Source organism: Protopterus annectens, chromosome 1.part0 (genome assembly GCF_019279795.1).
Source record: "Protopterus annectens isolate FY-2018-M chromosome 1.part0, PAN1.0, whole genome shotgun sequence".
Taxonomy (NCBI): domain Eukaryota; kingdom Metazoa; phylum Chordata; order Ceratodontiformes; family Protopteridae; genus Protopterus; species Protopterus annectens.
The window spans coordinates 453,587,544-453,611,016 of record NC_056725.1 but is presented as its reverse complement, the minus strand read 5'-3'; the positions used below and the strand labels follow the sequence as shown (position 1 = coordinate 453,611,016).

Here is a 23,473-nt window from a genome sequence, read left to right as displayed (position 1 = left end):
ACACATGGACACAAATAGTTTCAACTATTATCATGCAGTAAACATGTACATTTTCTTTTTAACAATTTTCATTCCCTTCAATATTAAATAAATTGTACAATTCCTGCCTTCCCTTAAACCTCACTCCTCTTCCTGAATATTATTCTCCATGTATTGTTCCCACAAATTCCATTTAATCCCATGAGACTTGCTCACTCTCTTTTTCTAAAAATCCCACCTCCAGTTTTTCACCTCCTTTACAATATTTAATACTTTAATTACATTTGGATTACATTCTGATTTCCATTTTGTAGCAATTACTTTGTTTTGTGACCAAAAGCATTAAAGGTAGTAAGGTTTTACCATATCTGGTAATTCAGATCCTAACCCCCCAGCTAAGAAGAATAATTTCCTTAGTAACAACCATTTTCCCCCAACATTACTAATAATGCACTCTCTCTATAGGGGATTATTAAATCTGACAATTCATTACATTTTCAAAAATCATGTTTCTCTTGCCACCTCTCACTTTTCCACCACACCTTCAGCCTTTGCTATCTGAAGCCTGCTTACAGTGCAAACACTACCAATGCAAACATTTCCAAGTTAAAAATCTTAAACCTTCTAGACCTTGCTGCATACTTGACAACATACAGACAGCGTCCCATTGTTTTTTTGTTTACTGCCTTTACATTCTTGCTTCTCACCCTTTTCTAACGTCCTTTGATTATTTTAGTTATCTTTCAATATTTTTATGTACTACTTAGTCCTTTAACAGCAACTTCTGTTCCAGACTCAACTAAAAGCTCTACCCAACCTGGTCTTTCACTTAACACTACCCTATCTTTCTCTTATCCTACAATCTGTTATATGAATTCCTGCTATGGAAGGCAGTCTAACCTGCAGTGCAAACTTCTGCTTGGTCTCATCCTACTCTTACTACTTTTCTCTCTCTAGTGATTTGCTTTCACTATCTTGGTTCCTTTGCTAATTTTATTCAGTAACTTCACCCCCTCCTGCCTATTTTCCATACCCTATTTACAGTCCTTCCTATGGGGAAAATTTTTCTTCATTGGTTTTTAGAAAACTTTCTGCTACATTAAGAACGTCATATTCTGTATGACTATTATCTTTAAGGACTTAAAAATCCCACACTCTCCTTGTTTCTCAAACTCCATCTGTTTCATCATCTTCATCCCTTTCCCCTTTGAGATGTAATTTTCTGCTTGTGATATATATATTAACTATGAGCTGTAACTGTGCAGCTCTGAAGTATCTATTCAAATCAGGTAATACTTAACCACATTGTTCTCTGGGAAGAATCAGCTAATCCCAGTCAACTCTTGCCCTCTTCCCCTAAACACACTCCTTCAACTCTATTAACTGTGGTCCACAACACAATCCTTTTTAATCCATACACACATATTTCATCTTGTGTCCCATAAATTATTTCTTTACTTATTTTACATTCGTTAACTAGGGTAGTCCAACGTGGCACAAAGGCCACTTTTCAGGGGAAGCCGGAAGAGAAAAGCTCCAGTAAATCAAAATATTTTAAGTTATACAATATCAACGCCAGGCAGAAAACAAACTAAATTTTACAATGGCAAAATAGATTATACGTTCAGTTATAAGGTTTCTGTACTAATTATATTCAATACAGACATAGTTAGCTAATTAAGTAGGCAGTAGAACAGATGTCTCATTACAGAGTACGTAGTCATTTAGAAAGGGTAGACAGCAAAAAGATTTAATTTTGAGATATAAATGAAATGAGTGATAAAAAAGCTAAGAGAGGCATTGGTAGAAGGAGATGAGGTTAGTGAAGACACTGATAGTTGGTAGCAGAGTAGAGAAGAGCAGTAGTATTGCATAAGTTGGGAAAAAAGTGGAGATGTTGTACTTATCCTGGAAGTGTACAGCTAGAGAGCAACTTGACAGGTGTTTTCTTAGATGTGTTTTAAATGCCTTCTGGTTTACAAGAAGCTTGAGAGCATGTGGGACGGCATTCCAGAGGGTAGCTATAGAGTGCGAATATAAGGAGGCTTGGTGTATTTTGGGCTTTATTGATGGGGATATGTCTGTGTTTCGAATGAAGAACTTTTATACAGTGGCAGTTTTGAGGCATGCCTTTTAGTTCTGCATACTTTATATAGTACATTACAGTATGAGCTAGTAGAAACTGACTGTAGTGGAGATGATGTGAAAGTTCAGTTCAATTTAGTTGTTTAAGGGCAGAAAGAACAATGATGAATTCTAAAGGGTTGATTAGCATCAAAGCGGACTACTTTAATGTAGCATTGTTTCAAGTTTGTTTCTGTGGAATTTGTAGGTTATTAAAGAGTGGGGAGGCATACAGCAGGGCAGGTAGGAGGTAGCTTTAGCTATGCTGGCTAATATAGTTTTGTCTGTTATGTACAGTTTTGTTCTAAATTTTTAAGAGACCAAGCTTTTGGTGTTTTTTTTTTTTAACAAAAGTTTGGAAGTATAGGTCCAACTTCATGTTGTCAATGGTAACTCAAAAATGTGGTGTTAGGGACCTGTTGAAGCAGGGTGCTAATTAATGACATGATTTTGACAAAGTTTTGCTTTGGGAGAATGTTTTAGGGGTGAAAAGTAACTTTTTTGGAAGGGGTTAAATAGTAATCTATAGACAAAGGATTCTTGATTAATTTCCTGAAGGTTTTTGTAGCTTGGAAGCTGTGCACCTGTGTAATTATGTAGATTATTTATAAATAATTTAAATATAGAGGGGTCCAAGTATGGAACTCTGTTGCATCCCTACAGTAATGGGTACAAATGAGGAGTACTCTTGCTGCCATATGACTGCCTGTAATCTATTTGTTAAACCAGGAAAGACAGGAGGGGACAGAATGAAAGAGGAAAGTTTTAGTAAAGGTTTATAGTGCAACTCTATGTTAGCTGCTTCAGACAGGTCTAAGAGTAAGGAAGATACTAGATTTCTGAAATTTCTGTTTTTAACTGTATCAGGAAACCACTGCAGTAATTGGGAACAGATGCACCTAATTTCAGACAATGGCAACAGAATGGCAATTGGACTGAAATTACTGAAGTTGCAGTACTCAGCAGGGGTTCTTCTTTATGAAGAGGAACTATTTATGACTTCTTCCAAATGAATGGGACATGAGACTCTAGAATGGATCTCTTTTGGTATAGATACTAGAAATGATACAGCTTCAGCTGCAATTTTTTTTTTTTTTTTTTTTTAGAAATTCAGAAGGAAGCTTGTAGTTTTTAGTTTTAGGAGATACTTTCTTATGGTGGAGGGAGAGAAAATTTTTTGTACCTTTTTTGTTGCTGTTGGTACGAAGTTGTACGCTATTAAAAATGACTGTCCCTCTGTGATTCATAAGCGTTTCTCCCTCATTTTCTGGTGTTCTCCTCGGTTCTATCCTCATGAAAAGTCCATTTCATATAATTAGGCTCTTTTGCTGCTGGTAACTCCGGACAGTCTGTATAGTCACTGTCCCAATCAGTGGATTCTTCTGTGAACTCAGACGGTGTGCCCACGCCTTCTAGTTGATTTTTATGCTCTTCCAAAACTCGGGAACAGACATCTTTGCGGCGAGTGCTGTGATTGGTCTTCCAAAGGAAAGCCAAGCCCCTTTTGTAATCCCCCCAAATCTCTCAGCAGTTATTTATTTTTAACACCTAAAAGCTGCTTTTCCGATTTGGCCAACTTAATGTTAACATCACCCAGAAGCTGCTATAATTGGCCAACAGAAGTATTCACTGCCAACTGATCACATACAGATGATATTTCTTCCTTTAATTTATGTTGCTTGAGCAAATCTCGTTCCACTAAAATAGAAATCCATTCAATGAAACACTTACGGGCTGCAGTAACCCACCTTTTCTGAAACTTCACATCTTCGTCGCTCATATTAAATGTAGTTGTAGGGCTCTTAAAAGCCCTTAAGCCACGAGGTGTCACATCTAATTCTAGACACTGCTGTAAACTGAGAATATTGAAAAGCGCAGATAGTTCTTTATATATTAATTTATCCAATTTCTCATACATCTGTTGCATTTCAGAAGATAAAGTACCAGCCATACTTTGTTCAATAAAAGAGAATGGATTGGTATTTCTCTTCTTATTCTCTTCACTAAAAAAATTTTCCCATGATTTCATGTTTGACTGAAAATGACCGAGTATACTAAAAGTGATGTATGACTGAAAATGACTGGGTACATTATAAATGATGTAGAATGTTTGCAACTAGGAGTGTGTCAATATGGTTTGTGATGTAAAATGCTTGCAGCTATGACTGTGCCAACAGCAACAACAAAGACTATGCTGTGATAGTTTAATAAAGATGTTTCGTGTTTAACAAAAAAAGGACAGGGATTTAATGATTTATGTAATATTGCTTAAGTTATATAATATATAGCAATATATATGAAGTACAATGTTTGTAAATGTTAACTTGTTAATACAGTTTGATTACTTTTATATAAATGCAGATTGACTTATGTCACAAGTGATAATTAAAAAAAAAGGTGTTTAATAATAATAAAAGCTTATTAGTTTGACACACTTTCCAGTCCCTGATCCTTAGCAGCATTAGTTGCCTATCTTTTTTAGAAAGCCAATTCAGTTGTGCGTAAAAAGTTCATAGCAGTTATCTTTATATGATCTTTACTTGTTTTATATTTGTAAAAGACTTGAAGCTGTCTCAAAATGTTCAACAATGAAATGTCCTTCTGGATTTATAAAGTACAAAACAATATCGTCTGTGAATAAAGGCAACTTTTGATTACCATATCAGCTACACCCTTGAATGAGTCCTCCCCATCCACTTTGCCAAAAGCCCTAAATATAAAGCAAATAAAGGAGAAAGAAGACACTCCTGCCTGGTTCCCCTGTTTAAACACAGCTTGTCAGATTGGAACGTTCCCACCTTAATTTTTGCATCTGATCCTTCACATATCCTCCAAACTAACAGAGAAAGCAAATGCTACAACTGCCAAATTCTTATCACAGCAGACTTTACTGAATGCTTTCTCGGCCTTTGATACAACAAAAACAGCAACATTTTCTTTCATGCTGCTTCTCTCCGGATCTTTGATGTTCCATTAAGGTTGTCAAATGTTTGCTTCCCCCTCCACAACACCATACCGATTCATATGCATCAGTTTTGGCAACTTTATAATTTTTTTTTAATGAAATGGGTACATATGAAACTGGGTCTGAAGGATATCGTCTTTTGTAATACAGCCACCACAACTTTCGTTCAAGATGCTGGTACTCCCTCCTATCTATTTTAAAATCTTGTTAACTCAAACCTTCCAGATCTTTATCACTTTCAAACTTCCACAAGAATCCTGTCTGCTCCTAGAAGCTTCCCCGCTGATTAATTACACATCCCTATCTCAGCTTTTCCCATCTTAACTATTAACTGATGAGACTCCTCTTTCCTTTAACCTTGGCATAATTTCTTCCATAAATACTTCCATTTGTGTCTTTCCTTGGTCTCTACAATCCTCTGCTTTGTGCAAATTTTCATAAAATTTCCAAAATCTCTCTCATACCTCTATATAGTCCCTTGTTATTTTTCTGGTTATAGGCTTCCTAACAGTCCTTTTGACTTACTGTTGCCAAAATTGTGCTAAAAGTTATTTGCTTTAGAGTTGCCAGCAAAAACTTTTAGTTATGTACTCACCATAACTTCAGATGTTTGGGATCCATCTCGCCTACATCTGACTGATGGGTTCGGAGCCGATCCCTCGGCTCCGACTCGGCACGCTTATGCCAAAGAGCAAAGTCTCTTATTGGCTGAGCTTACTATATCCCAGGATGCACCACTACCAGTCCCCCAGATCTAGTTTGTCCGCATACATGCACACATGCACGCCTTGCTTATATAACATCGTCAGATGAAACAAGATAAACAGTAGAACTCAAAACCGTTCAATCTCTTCTGATCTCCAAGGCAGGGGGAAGGAGGGTGGGTTTTAGGAATGTAGGCGAGATGGATCCCAAACATCTGAAGTTATGGTGAGTACATAACTAAAAGATGTTATGTGATCCTATCTCGCCTACATTCTGACTGATGGGACAGCGTCCCTAGCACCTGAACCCTGGGTGGCTCACTGGAAAACACTCCTGAGTACCGTGGAACCAAATGAAGCTCGTCCTCTAGATGCCACATCCAATTTGTAGTGGGAAATGAAAGTGTGCGGATTGGACCAAGTAGCCGCAGCACAAATTTCCGATATAGCGAGCTTGGAATGAAAAGCTATAGAAGTAGCCATAGCCCTGGTAGAATGAGCTTTGATGGATGTTGTAAGTTGCTTATTCAAGAAGAATAAGCCTGAGTTATACAATCTCTGATCCATTTGGAGATAGTAGCTTTGTGATGGTTTGGCCCAATTTATTATCTGAGAAGGACACAAACAACTGGTCTGACTTACGGTTGCTGAGTCCTGTCTAAATAGAAGCGTAATTGCCTGTGAACATCCAATTTATGGAGAGTGTATTCTGCTTCATTGGAGAATTTTGGGAAGAAAACTGGTAGCTCCAGAGATTGTTGGAGACAGAAACTAGAACAGACCTTTGGGACAAAGGATGGATTTGGCCTAAGTGAAACTCTATCCTTGTGGAAAATCAAGTACGGTGGCTTAATAGACAGGGCTTGAAGCTCTGAAACCCTTCTTGCAGAAGTAATTGCAACTAAGAAGGCAGTTTTCCAAGACAGATATTTTAACTCACATGTAGCAGCCGGTTCGAAGGGGAAGATGTTAATGCGAAGCACCAAATCAAGATCCCACGGAGGTGCAGGATGAAAAATTGGGGGTCTTAATAGGCTCGCACCTTTAATGAAAGTTTTGCATAGTCTGTTGCTCATCAAAGGAGGATCCATGGATTCGTGGAATTTAGAGATAGCCGCTAGTTGGACTTTAATAGTTGAGACAGAAGATCCTTGATTAAACAGGGATGTTAAGAATTTCAAAACCTCTGGGACAGGAGCAGAGATAGGGTCTAAGCCCTTGAGTTGAGCCCAGATAGCAAACCTCTTCCACTTACTGAGGTACAATTTGTTAGTGGTGGGTTTGTGGGCCGAAGATAAAATGTGAACAACTTCCGGGTCTAATGTGTGCTAACTAAAGTCGGAAGTGGAGGAGCCAAGCTGTCAATTTCAAAGATTGAAGGGACTGATGCCGATGTCCCAACTGATGGATTAGCAAGTCCGAATTAGGTCTAAAGTCCACGGATCGTCCACCGCATGCTTCTTCAGGTAAGGAAACCATACCTGACGAGGCCAGTATGGGGCAATCAGTATCATTGAGGACCCCAATTGAGAAGCTTTTTGAATAACTTTGGGTAGAAGTGGAATTGCAGGAAAGGCATAAAGTAGCCCTGTTGGCCAAGGTTGTGCTAGAGCATCCATAGCTGGTACTCCCTGATGTGGGATCAAGGAGAAGAACCTTTGGCACTTGGTGTTTAGTGGAGTTGCAAATAGGTCGCAGCACGGCGTCCCCCATCTCCTGAAAACCTGAGCTGCTACTGTGTGGTTTAGAGACCACTCGTGAGGAGAGAGAATTGTCCTGCTCAATTTGTCTGCCAATATATTTGACCTTCCCGGGATGTGGGTCGCTACCAAGAAGCGGTTGGTAGCTACAGCCCATTCCCACACTCTCATGGCCTCTCTGCAAAGGGGGTACGATCTGGTCCCTCCTTGTTTGTTCAGATACCAGACCACCGACATGTTGTCTGTGTGGATGGCGATGATGCCCTGAGGAAGAAACTCGTGTAAGGCCTGTAGGGATAGAAATACAGCCCTCATCTCCAACACGTTGATGTGGAGAAGAGCTTCTGGAAGCCAGGAGCCCTGAACTAGCCTGCCCAGACAATGCCCCCCCCACCCTATCTGGGAGGCATCTGTCGTCAGGGTAACCACTGGAGAGGGAAGAACAAAGGGGTTTCCTTGATCCAAATTGGATGTCTGAAGCTACCAGCGAAGGTCCCTTTTGCATATTTCCGTAATCATGATGTGATGATTGAGGGGAAGATCCTGAAAGGACCATTGCGTTGACAATAGCCACTGAAGAATCCTCATGTGCAATCTTGCCAGAGGAACTAAAAGAACCGTGGCAGACATTGAGCCTAAAACTTGTAGAACCATCCTGGCTGGGGCTTTGGATCTCGAGATTAGAGCTTGAACTTGGCCCTGTAAAGTTCGGATCCTTTCGGCAGGAAGAAAGACGCGCATCAATCTTGAGTCTATCTCTGCTCCTATGAACCTTATGCTGAGAGGGCAGCAAGACAGACTTTGACCAATTGAATGTAATCCCCAGGGTAACACCCAGGGAGATGGTGGCTTTGAGGTTGTCCATTAGTAGATGCCTGGTGGTGGCAGTCAGGAGCCAGTCGTCCAGATAGGGAAACACTTGGAATCCAAGACTTCTCAGGTGAGCCGTCACTACTGCCAAACACTTGGTGAACACCCTGGGGCTGTGGTGAGACCAAAGGGCAGAGCGCAAAATTGGTAATGACTGACTCCCAGGCTGAAGCGCAGATACCTCCTGGACGCCTGATGTATCGGTATGTGATAATAGGCGCCCTTGAGGTCTATGGAGCACATCCAAACATCCTTCTCCAACAATGGGAGAATGGATTGTAACGTGACCATTCGGAATTTGGATTTCGTGACGGATTGGTTCAGTCTGCTGAGATCCAATATTGGTCTCAGGTCCCCTGTCTCTTGGCACTAAAAGAACCTGGAGTAATTTCCTGATCCGATCTGGTCTGTGGGGACCGGTTGGATGACTCCTTTTTCTAGCAGCTTTAAAGCTTCTGCGGCTGCCATTTCCCTTTGACTGGGTGGTGGGTCCGGGATTCTTTTGGACGGTGGGGGCGAGTATGTGAATGGGATGGTGTAACCTCCGGCAATGATCCGAAGCACCCATCTGTCCTGAGTGATTGACTCCCAGGCTTTTAGGTGCTTGGCAAAACGACACCCGACTGGCTCCGGAGCAGCACAGCCGGGCAATCCCTCATGACGTGTGGGATGCTGAAGAGCCACGAAAGGACTCGCGGTCTCCAGAATTGCGGGGCCCTCTGCCGCCTCTGGGACGGCGTCTCCCTGAAAAATTTCCCCGTCCTCTGCCTCTGGAAGGGGAATCTTCCTGCTGTTGAGAGAAAAACTTTCGAGATTTGCAGAACCACATTTTCACCCCTCCTTTAGCCTTGGGGTAAGGCCGAAAGGGAGTGGAATAACGGGCACCTACGGCAGATAAAGTTTTTCCCTCTTGCTCACAGCGGTTAAGGGTGTCTTTAACCTTGGGTCCAAACAAGGAGGACCCATCAAAGGGAGCGTCGGAAGGAAGACTTGAAGGCCTCCATAGAACTGACACAAGCGGAGCCAGGCTTGTCTCCGTAGAACCACGCCTGTGCCTGCCGCTCTACCCGCCCCTTCGGCCGCATAGGAAATGAGCCTCATGGACGAGTTAGAAATTGACGTAAGGATAGCCAACTGAGAGCTAACCGACTGGGCTAGCTGCTCAGGTAGGTTACCCGAGAGGGAATCTGACAACTCCTTGACCAGATCCCTCTGAAGCCTGGTAAAATGTGCCAAATAATTCAGAGACCTTAACGTAAAGGCCGCTGAAGTCAGGGTGCGCTTCCTGCACCTGTCCATACTCCTAGCCTCCTTATTAGGAGGAAGGACGGACGTTGAAGCCTCTGCCACGCCCTGTTGTGTAGCAGATGCCACCACCATGGCATCTACAGCCACGCCTTTAGTGAGGAACTCCTTCTCGGGGAGCAGACAAAAATTTATTTGGACGAGAAGGGACTGGTTCCACGGTATCTGGATGTTCCCACGCCTTCGACAAACTAAATCCAGAAGCTCGTCAAGGGCGGAGACACCCAGGAGGCGGAGGGCTGAGCCCCAAAGGCCTTGAGGAGCACTGACTCGTCAGCAGAGGGGGTTTGGATATCCAGCCGCCTCGTTGTTTGAGGATCTCTAAGATGTCTGCAAATGAGACATCATCAGAGGACGACTTGGGACCCCTCTGCATCATCCAGATCAGTGTCTGATGTAATAGACTCGGGGAGTCCACGTGCTTCCTCTTGCATGATCTCTTCCTTGGGGTTCCTCCGAAGACAACTCCAAGAACCCTCAGGAGGAGGGGAACCCCACTGGGGTAACCTCAGGCCCGGGCTCCGCTGACTACGGACAGGGGAACTGCCAAAGACCCAGTCTCCACGCCTAGGGAAGGTGCCGGTAAAGCCGGGAGATGGCGAAGAGGACTTGGCCAAGGCACTCCTCATGGCTCTGAAAGCCGGACCCCAGAATCCTGGGAGTGTCCGTCCCCGAGCCGTGATAGCCGACGGAAGTCCCGCAGCAAGCACCGAGGGGAGGCTCGGAACCGAAAGCATAGGTCCCAAACATCACCCCGGGTCCAGCCGAAGAAGTCCGTGCCAAACTCGGACCCGAAGGCCCGAAGTTGGAGTAAGGGTCGGAGCCGACCCTGAGATCTCCACCGGCTCCAACAGCACCTGCTCACGGAGCCAAGCAGTCGGAGGAGGAATGGCAATGGGTGGGCCAAGGTCATCGGTCGAAGCCAACTGGGTCGGAACCAAACAAATTTTGGAAGACTGGGGACTGGAACAGTCTTTGGAGCACCCTGTCTATATCAGAATCTGACATCCTCAAGACCGAGAGGAAACAGAACGGGTTCGAGACGGCCTCCAACGGCCCCAAAGGGCTAGGGGACCGACTCGAGGCGACTCGATGAGTATCGGCGCCGAGGGAATGCACACACCAGATTCCATCGGTGCCGAGGTGGACTTCGGCGCCGAGGAGGAAGTGTCTGAGCGGGCGACCCTTGTCGGCTCCGAGCAGTGGAGCCGACGAAGGTGACCCGCCTCTCGATGCCCCAGCCATCGGCTCCGAAGCCAGAGGAGTCGATACTGGTGGCATCGAGGCAGACCGTTCTGACCTCGGCTCCGAAGTCCTTGGAGCCGAAGGAGAGGCCTGCCTATGTTTCTTAGCGGTCGGATCCGACGGACTGGTCGGAACCGACGCCCTTTTCTTTTTGGCCGGAGAAGGAGAGGAAGCCAAGGCTTCTTCAAAAGAAGGTTTAATTAATCCCTTAAGAATTAATTTATTTTTCCTCTCCTGGAGGACCCTTGAGGAAAAAGCGTGACATACGCTACATGATTCCTGTAAATGTTTTGCCCCTAAGCAATACACACAGAGCGAGTGATCGTCCGTGATGGACATTTTGAAACTACATTTTACACATTTTTTAAAGCCCGAAGGCCTAGGATTCTGAGACATTATGGGGAGAATTTCAGTAATCTGACTGGAAAAAAATACAATTACTGGAGACACCCCTAAGAATAGGCTTACAGATATCACTCGCTAATGACAGGGGACTTTGAAAACCCTGTAAGAACAAACAGCTACAAAGAATTTAAAGCCTTTTTTACTATAAGTAGATATAGAAGGGTTGATTAACCGGGAAGGCCCTAGATGAAGGGGGGCCTGTCAAACTCAACCCAATCACACAACAAATTTCTACAAGAAATCCAACCAATCACACAACAAATGGTAAGAATAGCTGTTAAAACAGCTTTTTTGAGAGAAAAACAGCAAAAACTGACAGAAAGTTAGTTAAAAAATAACTACTCAGCTCAGCCAGCTCGAGACCACGTCTTCGCAGGTTAGCGGCAAACGAGATCTGGGGGACTGGTAGTGGTGCATCCTGGGATATAGTAAGCTCAGCCAATAAGAGACTTCGCTCTTTGGCATAAGCGTGCCGAGTCGGAGCCGAGGGATCGGCTCCGAACCCATCAGTCAGAATGTAGGCGAGATAGGATCACATAACATCAGTTGTTCAACAGCAACTCTTTTAAACTCGCGCATATTATCAAAGTACTCCCTTTAGCAATTTGCAGTTTCTCTTCTTCTTGTGTGAGATTTTCCTTACTCTACAATACTTTACCTTTGTCAGCCTCTTTAAATAACTGCTATTACTTTACTCCATACCACTCTCTTATTTTTACCCCATTTCAAAACTCCATTTTCAAAACCCTATTTTAATTTTATCCCATTCAAAAGCTGTATCTCTTGTTAAGAGATTTCTATCTTCCCTAATAACTTTTGAACAATTTCCACTGCCTATTCTTTAAATTCCTCTCTTACAGCTAAGTAGGAAAGCACCAGTGTCTCTCATTTACTTCATTACACATGTAAAAACTAAGATAAGGATGTGGGGTATCATCTAAAATAGTTACTGGGTGTATTGCACAGCTTTTAATAAACATGCTCCTGTGAAACAGAATTTCTATCCAGTTTAGCTTAGTTCCTACTACGGAATTAGCATCTTAGATTCCAAGTATTCCTATATATTTCTTTCAGAAATCTACCATCTTTTGTTATAGTTTCCTTTCTACACCCCCCTGCTACATCCTCACTATTACAAATTACATTCTAATCCCCATCCATAAATACTCCTTGATGAAAATGTATTTCTTTCAAAATTCTCTTAAGCTCCCTAACAGAAATTTTAGGTGGAATATAAATGCATGCCAGTGTGACCCTTCTCCCCTAACAAAAGCACCTTACTACCACAATTTACAATTAGCTTTGTTTCCTCTTAGCACTTCTGAAGTCCTTCTATCAATCTACTACTCCCCTTTTCCACTGTCCCAGATAACCTTGCTTATTGCCCACTATGAAATCCTTTCTTTGGCAAATTCACATGTTCATTTATATCGAAATATGTTCCCTGCAACACTATTTGTACCCTACACGTCTTAACATAATTCATTACTCTCTTCTTTTTGTTTATACCTTGAAAGCCATTTAAATTCCATAATAATGTGGAAAGAAAAGACATGATAGAAAGGTATTACTCCCACCTGCAGTGTGTGACAATTCTTTCAAATGCATACGTCCACCTTTTACCTTATATGCACACACTAATGCCTGGCAGGCTGACATCTTAGGAAGTTTAGTCTAATCTCCATTTGAACCTACATCACACATTGCCAAGACTTTCTGCTACAATGAAAAACCCTTACAACAAAAAATGAACATTTTCAGAACCCACATCGCCTTTTAACACAGACTGCAAACACAAAAGTATGTAGATTAAAAAAAATGAAGTTTACCGCACCAGATGGAACAGATGCCCCAAATTCATGGCTGCACCTACAGGGATTACCTAATTCCCAATATTAAGGATAAATGTGCTAAAGCATACATTAGAGCCTGTGTTCCTACTTTCACTAATTGAGTATTTTCTTTTTCTTTCTTGTATCTATTCCCTTCTCAGATGTGAAAAAAACTGCCTGCACGCTTCCAGTAAACATTAACTCTTAAGCCTTAGAAAAAGTACTCTGGTGATCTTTAAACTAAATTATGCACGGTTACATTAAAGGGATTAAAATGTTAAGGCTGCTGGCAAGGCAACTACTTTTATATCTTACTCACTTCCCACAGTTTCAAACTTCATTTTTCACTGAACTCCTAGCCAAAGTACCTTTAAGTGCTAATTACACTGTACCTTGTCCAGTTCACTCAGCAGACAGTGTCCAGACCTCTCATGATTAACTTGCTTGCACCTGTAGACTTCTCGTCTCTCACTGAAAGCTTTTGCTAATAGAAAAAAAAACAAGCTAATGACTTTGCAAATACAAAAACAACTACCATTTTCCATGCCTTTTATCATTTTATTTTTAAGCCTTTTTGCTTAAAAAACCTTGGCTATAGCTTAAACCAAGGGCATTAGTCTAGATATTCACGTCTAAAAACTGGGGACATTATCTTAATTCTACATATAATGGGATCAATACATTTAAATATCTCCCACCCATCAACCCAAGATTACAACACTGTATTAACTTTAACTTGCCTCTGTGCAGCCTTTCTTACCTTGTTACAGTGTAAAGCATGGATTTCTTACAACTAAGAAAAAGTATTTTCTTGCTTTAATATCTTTTAGATTTGTAGAAGTCACTGACAAGACTCCATCTCACAGTTAAAATACCCTTGAATTTGCGATTAGACAAAACTGTTTTACAATATACCATGCAAATTACATCATGAGGTTTTTGTACAAAGAACAAAGACTTTTACTTACAGTTATTTCTTCAGTCCCTTCAGTGTCCTTCTAAATCTTAATGACAAAGTAAGGTAGGTGTGTGTGTGTGTGTATATATATATATATATATATATATATATATATATATATATATATATATACATACATACATACACACACACATATATATATATATATATATATATATATATATATATATATATATGCACATAATACACACACAGAGTCATTTATTTGTCTTTCTTCACCAGGAAAGTCTGAATGGAATAGAAATGCCCTTTTCAGAGAAGGCCCAGGGATAAAAGCTCCACATTTATATTCCTAACTTACAAAACGATACACCATATATAGACATTTTTATTACATTAATTTTACACTGTAGACAGTATGGTGTCTTGGCTTATCATAGAGTGCAAGTAAACAAGTAATTAGCTGCTTAGAAAAATGCTATGTCCAGAAAGAGAAAAGTAAAACAAATGGGAAAGGCATTCATTTACATCTGCATTTAGTTTTGTAGTTACAAAGTGGAGGTAAATGAGAGCGAGAGTAAAAAACTATTTTCAGACAGGAAAGGAAAAAACAATACAGAAGTATTAATTGTTTACAGTAGAAGAGAAGAGGGAAATTGTGCTACGCTCATCATCATGATGGGGTTCCTTATGTGAGGAGTCAGGAAGGATAAGACATGGTTTCGTTGAAAGAACAGTAGCTTAAAATAAGTTACTTTGGTAGGTATTAACCAGGAGAAAGAGTGTTGTAGGTGCTGTTTAGTAGGCGTTTAAAGCATTTGTCATTTTCTGTAAGTTTTAGCTGTAGTGGATTGGAGTTCCATAGTTTTGTAATGCAGTACGAGTACAGCAAGCTACCTGCATAGTTTTTTTTTTTTTATTTACTTACAGCTAGAAGGGATTTGTTAGTGGAGGGGAGTGTTCTGCTACTACTGTATGGTTGCAGTATGTTTTATTATGGAGAGGCAGCTATCTGGTTTATGGATAGGTCTTTTGGCTGTAGTGAGTTGAGAGTAGGTTTGCGAGTTACAGCCAGTTTAGTTCCTTCAGGGCTGGGCAGTGATGGATTTTGGTGAGTGAGCATGTGGAAAATTTTGGTACTTTATTATAGCATGTTTCAAGTTTGGATATGAGTGTACTGTAAAGATTTGTGAGTATATATACTTTATAATTCACCCACCATTTTAACAAAGTCAACAATTCCATTCTTTCTTAGCCATTTCTTTTTATAAAGCAAAATTTCACAAGTTCTATATCTAATTGGATTGATGTGTTATATTCTTCTCTTTTTTTCAGAAACTTCAATGTTATTTGTCTTCTTCCTGACCCTCACCATCTCCCAATACCACTGTCTGGGTCAAATCCAAGCATGCTTCTCAACTATCCGGATTTTCATAGAATGCCCAGATTTTTGGCTGTTTTTTTTTTTGGGGGGGGGGGTCTGCTCCTCATAAAATTTGGGGTTTTCTGGCCAATTACTGAGGATGAAAGTTAATAAATAATGACAGACATTTGAGTTTCAGACTTGATATCCTTCAGAAAGTGTGTGCTTATGGAAAACCTACTGTTCTGGCAATTTTTCAAGTGTATAAAAACAGTAATTAAACATCTATCACTATTTTTGTGACTTTGGCCTACCTCAGGTTAAGAGGTACGAGTACAAGGTACCCATTGTTTTAGTCAGCTCCTGTGATTCTGTCACTCAAGTATTCTCCTTTGGATTCATGGATATGATTTTACTGGAAAAGTCTCTCTATGGCGGCTGTTACTATCAGAGGGAAAAGAAGCAGATTCCCCTTTCTGCCTGCTGGCAAACCCTTTGTTGGCTAACTTTTTTCCCCTTCCTAGCCTGTTCAGCACTCAACAATGATCCCCCCAGGAAAAAATATTATGAAGAAATCTGGATACACCAGCTTGAATTTCACACCTGCCTTTCAACATCCATTGATTAGTGAGATAAACCTATTTCCCTACTGCCTAGTCTACAGTGAATAATCACTTTACACAAACACTCCCGTCTTAAATTTTTAATACCTTCCTGCCTGCCAGAATTTTGTCAGGAGCAACTTTCAGCTGGCATTATTTCATCTTTATTAATACAGATTTTGGCAACTTTTTCAGCCATATTTGGGGCATTCATATGATTAAACCTCGCAAATAAAAAGCAGAGCTGTGAAACGGGACTATATTACATGATCAAAGTTTCAAAACTTCGAATCTGATGTGGTCGACACCATATAATCGAAGTTTTAAAACGTTGAAAATGTAATAAAACACAACAACCTACAAAAACAAACCATTTAAATGCTCTAAGCAGGGGGGCAAGCCCACCTGCACCCCCACGTGGGGGTCTGCACCCCCCTCTACTTAAATATACCAACTCTGAGACTGCACTACAGTGTAGAAAAGGGAAATCTTCCCTTTCCACGCTGTACAGAAACCTCCATTAAAAGATTCAAAGTTTCAAAACTTTGATCATATGGTGCCGACCATATCAGATTCGAAGTTTTGAAACTTTGATCTTCTTATATAGACCCCTGTGGAACACCAGTCCAGTTGCTTATTTGTACTTTCATAAAATTAATGCAACCTGTTCCCTTCCAGTTCCTCTTACACAGTAGAAAATATCACGTTTTCTCTGCACACAGTCTTCAAACCCTATTTTTGACAGCTATTCTTCAGAAGCCTCATGTCGGCCAGCATTTTTCTTTTCATTTTAACCTTTGATTTTGCAGTTTTTATCAGTTCATATGAACAGCTTTGTGATAAAAGGAGATACTGCTAGCTGGAATTTTGAAAATTATATGTCATTGGTGAATATCAAAATGATTTATATAAGATGCTTGTGTTACAAATGTATTACAACTGCATGTCGTGTATATCAAACTGCTTGTATAGATGAGTGTGTGGTAAAAAGGTATTTGTAAAATGCTTGTGTTTAAAATGGATCCACAGTGGGCATTAATAGAAGAGAACAGAAATGGACATGCACTATTCTGTTTAAATGTATATATTTTAACAGTGGAAAATGGAATACAGGAGACTTACTTCAGTCCAGCAAACTTCAGAAAAATAACTGAAATTAAATTACTGTAAGGCTAAAAGAAAGAGAGTATCATTCAGTTTTCAATGCAACAACAAACACAATGTCTGTACTAGGAAACATTCTGTAATGTCTTTGGGGTGAACTAATCACTAGTCTTGAAAGCATTAAGGAATGCAATTATTTTATGACTTCCAGCATCTGCCACAGATCTGAAAAGCCCTTGTCTGTGTATTATTACAGGTAGATGCTAAATTCTGCCAGCTTCATCAATGGTTGTTTTGCCATGAAACTAGGAGTCAGATGGCAAGAAGTAATGTCATTCTGTTAAGCTAGCCCACCAGTAATATTTTAGATATTATTTTGAGAAGTCTCTTAGTGAGACACAGCATTCTGTATTCTGTCTTGGACCGGACAACAACTAGAAGATCAATTCACCACATCTGTCTTGCTCTTTTAGTTTAGTAAGTTCTTAGGTTATAGTATAATTCTCTTAGATTCAGTCAGTAATATAGTCAAGCTTAGTTTAAATTTTTTTTTATTAAGACTGTCCCACAACGTTGTTTAAATACTTCTTGTGGTTCTGAACGATGTCACTGTGAATATATATTTAGTACTGTCTTGTTCTTTTATTTATTATTAAACATATTTAAAATGTTCATTGTGGCTGGTCTGTGTAGAGATATTTAAGTTCTGAGAGTACTTGCATATTTATCTGGTGACACTGTGGGCCACTCCTAGTAGCCTTGCTCTTGGTCAAACTATCATAGTACCATTTGTATTAGTATTAATACATTACACAGTAAGATTGTACACTCTTTAAAAGCCTTAAAGTAGCTGATAAGGAGTGAGTGGTGGCAGTGATAACTTCCTTATAGTCTGGGCAGAAGGGGGCATAGCTAGTAAACCTGTGCCAGCCTTTCCAAGGTGTGTGTGTGCTACTTGGGCAGGGACACAAAGCACTAGTTGGACAGAGAGGGTGCTAGAGGTCTTCATCACTCAGCTGAGATCTCAACTCTATAGCTGTGCCAGCTGGAAGCTCTTCTACATCCCGATTTATATTTGACTTTATATACTGCTTCAATGCTTCAGTTATCGTAAACAGATTTCATTTATTTTTTTCATATACATTACTGGATATCATCACCCGTAAAAAGAGCTGAAGCGTCAACAACCACAAGAATGTTCTCAGACAGATGTTTTCTTCTATTTTTCTGGTTGATATTCTCTTACTTTCTCCATATTCTTCTTTACTGGCATTCAGAGTGCAATTCCTAGCCTCCAACAGAGTTGTACCCAAACTTATCCTGGCTCACGACCCCCATTTAAATTTTCACACAAAGAGCTCTAATCAACAGTCAGTCAGTATGCAGGCATCTTGGCAGTCCAAAAGGGTCTGCTTGTTGCTATGTATACCTTCTTTCTCCCTTTATAAATAAGACAAACAGCTGATCTTTTTTTTCTCTCAAATCTTTGGTTCTGTGTAAATAGAATCTTTCCTGAGTGTACAAATCGGGGGACTGCAGTGCTCTATGGAGGCTGAATAGTCTGGTTGCATGTCAATTCAAAAATCACTTCAGGTATAAAGGAGGGATTAGTACGCATTGCCATTTTGCTCTGGGGGACCACCAAGAAGGGCTCTTTGCAAAATCAGAAGTAAGGGCCATCAACTACAACACTTTTCAAAAGAGGAACTGAATAGGGGATGACACAATTGCTCCAAATGGAGGCAAAAGGGGTCAGACAAAGAGAATCACTTCTGACATCTCCTCTACTCTGATTAGTACCCTGGGAACCAACAGTAATGGAGAGAAAGCACACAAGAATTGACTTGTCCAAGTCACAAAGGCGGCATTTGTTCCCAAAGCTCCTAGAATTGCTTCACTGAAGTAAAGTTGTCTCAGCTGCCTTTTCAGATGCAAGGCCAACAGGCTCAAGTCCAGTACATCATCTCCTAGTCAAGTGTAGGATATTATTTCTGTGTAACATCCATTTGTGAGGGTGTAACTGGGACTAGCACAGTCTTTCCTCTGCCACAAACTACTTATGTGGCCATCTCCCAGGCCTACATGGCCAACCTGTAAATTCAGCGCGTCACTTCCTGCTTATGCATCAAATAATTGTGGTGTCATCCATCTTCATCTGCAACACTTCCTCCTTCATGGTAGGGATAACGGATATGTTTACCATAGCAGTAGATGTGAATTCATAAGGATCACTGTTGCAAAGATGGCGACAGATGGGAGATATCCTGCCAAGGATATGGCACATCTGGGTAGTATATCAAAGCTGAAGTAATCTTTGCGTGTTGTACATGCAACCTTAGACCTAGGAACAAGGGCTGTATGCTGGTACTTAAGGGTCAGACAAGTGCAAAAATCCTGAGAGTTTTCTTTGCCCAGAAAGCCACTGAGGCTAGTTACGAATAGGACAGACGCAGGTAACAAAATATGGAAGGGAAATATAGGCAAATAAAGAGTTCCACCTCTGCCTAAAGGAAGAAATGAAATAGAAAGGGGTTGGGGTGGAGGAAGGGTGCATACACTGCAAAAACGAGCTATTTAAACATCTACTGTTATAACTTCTTAAGTAACTGTACTACGTTCATCATAAGATCACTACTCCAGTAATGCTGACAGATAAGGTGACTCCCAAAGCTTTGAGGAAGTCACAAGGGCTTTGAGAGAAAAAAAATTGAGAAAAGTCATGTCGTTGACACACTGGATCTCTGTGATCAGGTGTAGCGGGAGGTGAAAGGTGTTTTCTTTGCATTTTCATTTTTGGGTTTTCTAAAGAAATAACATGCGAGGGGCAGAGCTTGGACATACCTCCATAACAGAACAGGTTCTCATTTACTAATATCTGAGGAACGCCGTCTGGTGCATCAGAGATTACAAACCTGGATTTCCTCATTCACAGCCATAACAGGCATCTGCCTGATTAAAGGGGATGCACCAGAAAACTGCTCCATGTCAGTCTCCAGTGGGGATGAGACAATAGAAACAGGCCCAAAGGTTAGATGGTCTACGGGCTTAGCAGCAGCTTTAACAGGTAAAGGAGACAACATAGCATTAACATCTGTATGCTTTTTGCTTTACTTTTTAGATTGTGAAGGTATAGCCAAAACAAGAGCAAGTGCTTACTTTCTACACAGATTTTTAATGAAGACAAGTTCTGAGGCTTTCAAGGCAAAAGACTAACAAATGGGCAGTTATTGGTGTTATGATTAAGTCTTAGACAAAAAAGGCACTGGGTGTGCCTATCCTTATATGGAATCTGCTTACCAGAGAGAGAGTTGCCTCTTTCAGATGATATGAAAAAAGTTCACAAGTCAGAAATTTCAAAAATGAGGAAGAGTCCCCAATGCTTTACTGGTGCTTTCCCTCATAAAACAAATGAATCCTTTTGTACAGATGACAGATTGCACTTAAGATGGAGGACTGCCTTTCAGACTTGTGGCCTGAAAGTTCTGAGTATTTTCTCACTTATATGTCCGTCAAGTACCATAGTCCTCATGCTAGGTCTAAGGTCAGTCGTATGGAGAGAGGAAGGATCTAGGCTTTGGTACACTGGCCAAATATCAACACTGAACATATTCCAGAGCAAGGCAATCCCTGTTTCCAGTGGATAAATGTACTGACATTACCTGTTTTCTTAACACCATTTGGTGTTTAATCATGTGAGGCCTGCTAAGGGGATCATCAAAATGCAATCTGCCAGGCATCCTAAAACTGAGAAATATTGCCTATGATCCACACTTTCTAAATGGTGCCAAAAGTTCTTAAACCCCACAAGTTTCACTTCAGGGAGGAAAGCTCTGCACGGAAAGTGCCCAGGCATGCTCCCAAGAAAATCACTTTTTGACAGTGAATCAGGAAGGATTTTTCCAAGTATACAGTCAGTCTCAGGTCTCTGAAGCAATTAAGGCTGAAGATCAGAGTACTTCAAAGCACCAAGGATGGACCCAGCTAGGATTAGGCAATCATTTAGACACAGATAAATATGAATGTTCTTTGCCCTACTAAAAGCTATCACTGAAGCCAGACAGTTTACAAATCCTCTGAATGCAATGGAAAAGCCAAAGGGAAAGGCACTGAACTGTCAATGTTCTCCCCCCTGCTGCAAATCACAAGCACTTTCTGTCTCTTTGGGTTATGGAGGTAAGCATCTTAAGTCTACGATTACCATGAAGGACCCTTGAAAAATGACTGGCAAAAGTCCTGGCAGGGCAGGCATCTTAAACTACGGGACCTTTAGGAACTTTAAGGAAGAAAGGTCCAGAGTGGATTTTCCAAGGTCCCTCTTTTCTTCAGACAAGGAATGCCCTACAATAAACTCCCTGACCTTCTTCTTGTGGAGATACCTTTTCTAGGTATCCTTTATCTAGCATGCTTTAACGGTTTGCAGGAAGATCTTCAAGTAGTACTTGGGAACTGGGGTAATTCTCCTGAACAAAAGTTTGTTTTCTAAAAACTAAAGACTGTACTCATTTCTTACAACTGGTAGCATCCATACATCCCAAGTAATTTCTTCATTGAAAGGATAAGTGCCCCCCCCAAAGTTTTGGAGAGGGAGGAGGGGAAGAAAAGGATTAGGTTGGGCTTAGGGGGACAGGAAATGGGAAAGAGCATCCAGACAGAGTCAGCTGATCCTCTCTGGTGTTCCCAACCCTGATGGAGCCAAGCCTTTTCTAGGTTTTGTTTGCCATTCCTTGTTGTACCCCCCCCCCCCCCCATCAGATCTGGCGAGTTCCTATCAGTGAGTTATAATTGCAGATATTCAAGTAATTTCACTGTTGCAGTCCTCATTTCTTACATAGTCTGCCTTAAGGTAGCCTGCAGCCAGCTGGTCTTTCAGAGCTCTGATGTCTAACAAGTACTTTGGCCAAAGCTCTTCCAAACAGAGAAAAGACCGTCTAGGTTTTAAAAGGTGTATTGTCCTAGGTCAACTTTGGATCCTTCTTTGTGCAGCAAATATCAGGGGAAAAAGACCCTGGTGCCATGGGCTGGTGCAGCCTCCATCACCAACCCAAATTACCCCCCAAAAAGTAACCCAATTCTCTTGGAACATAAACAAAAAAAAAAAAAAAAATAGAGATAGACATCTAGCAAAGTTGACAGGTGGAAAGCAAGATGCAGGACTAAGGATACTGTCCCAGCCCCACGGCTGTCTGAACAATCCAGAGAGTAAAAGGGGGTGGTGTGACGGAGGTTGGTCTGCAACAGTGAAACTACTCTAACATCTACATATATGGCAAGTTTCCAACACAAATGTAGTGTTCACTGCTGCAGACTTAACTTCTTGGGAAGATTCCCAAGCCAGTGAGATATCTGGGGAGGATGACTTATTTGGAAATACAACCCTGCAGTAAAAATGATACAAATTCACTTCTGGCTCTGCAGGTACCCCCCTATGTTTCAATATTTGGAAAAGGTGCGCATCAAAGACCTTGGAGCGGTTTCAAGAAAGGCCTGGGTGGTGATCCCTTTAAGGTAGGTTGTGAACATAGCCACATCTCTAGTAAAATGTACCCTAACAAGATCCAGGACTTGTTTTCCATGATGCTGTTAACAAAAGGCAATGCACTGCATTAACCACATGGAAAGGGTTTACTTGTAGAAAGATTTAGCTTCTTTCTTTTCTGCAAATGAGATAAAGGTATTTGCTACAAGTCTTTGGTTTTGTTCAGAGGTTCATACTAGGCTATCTGCCCTAGGGCATTTATAAGCCTAGCCAGAGTGTGGTTGGTTTTCGCCACCCATTTTAAATTAATTTTGCTATGCCCTTTTTCGAGGTTAGTATACTGTGCCTCTGTCTAACGGTGACACAGAAGTGATACCTGGGGTAAACCTACGATCTCCCATCCACTCCTCAAGATTCCTCTTGAAGAGAGTCAATGAGGGACTCTGCCTAATCTGGACTGGGATTTTATTCCAGAGTGAAGGGAGCCTCTGGGTTATGAATCTGTCCCTCCAGCATGTCCTATTTATTTCAGTGCTGAGGTTCAAGTCTCTCGAGCACGTAGCTCGATGGAATTTGAATTTTCTGAGGTGCAGCATGTCCATTAATTCCGGGTTGGACATGGCTTTATATGTCAGGCACAGATCGCCTCTGAGCAGGTGGTATGCCACTGAGTAGAGCCGGAGTTTCTTTAACCGGGCAGCATATGGCATCTGTTTGAGCCCTTTGATCCTCTTGGTGAGGTACTTTTGGGGTCTTTCCAGTTGCTGCAGGTGTCTGGTAAGGTACATCCCAAAAGGGGCATTGTACTCAATTATGGGCCTGATGAGGGATGAGTAAAGAGGCACGATGACCTCCCCTGATCTACATGCGAATCCCTTCA

General features: G+C 41.2%; 1 protein-coding gene across 2 annotated transcripts in view; it reads right to left on the bottom strand.

The window, feature by feature from the left end:
* The window catches only part of XPO5 (exportin 5), a 2,857,558-nt gene that overhangs the window by 140,998 nt on the left and 2,693,087 nt on the right, over positions 1-23,473 (bottom strand). Inside the window, exon 31 of one of the 2 annotated variants that reach the window (XM_044060360.1) lies at positions 13,522-13,613. The exons of the other annotated variant lie outside the window; for it this stretch is intronic. Coding sequence (XP_043916295.1) covers positions 13,536-13,613 — 78 coding nt within the window. The 3' untranslated portion in view covers positions 13,522-13,535. The remainder of the gene's footprint in view (positions 1-13,521; positions 13,614-23,473) is intronic. 2 annotated transcript variants of the gene reach the window in all.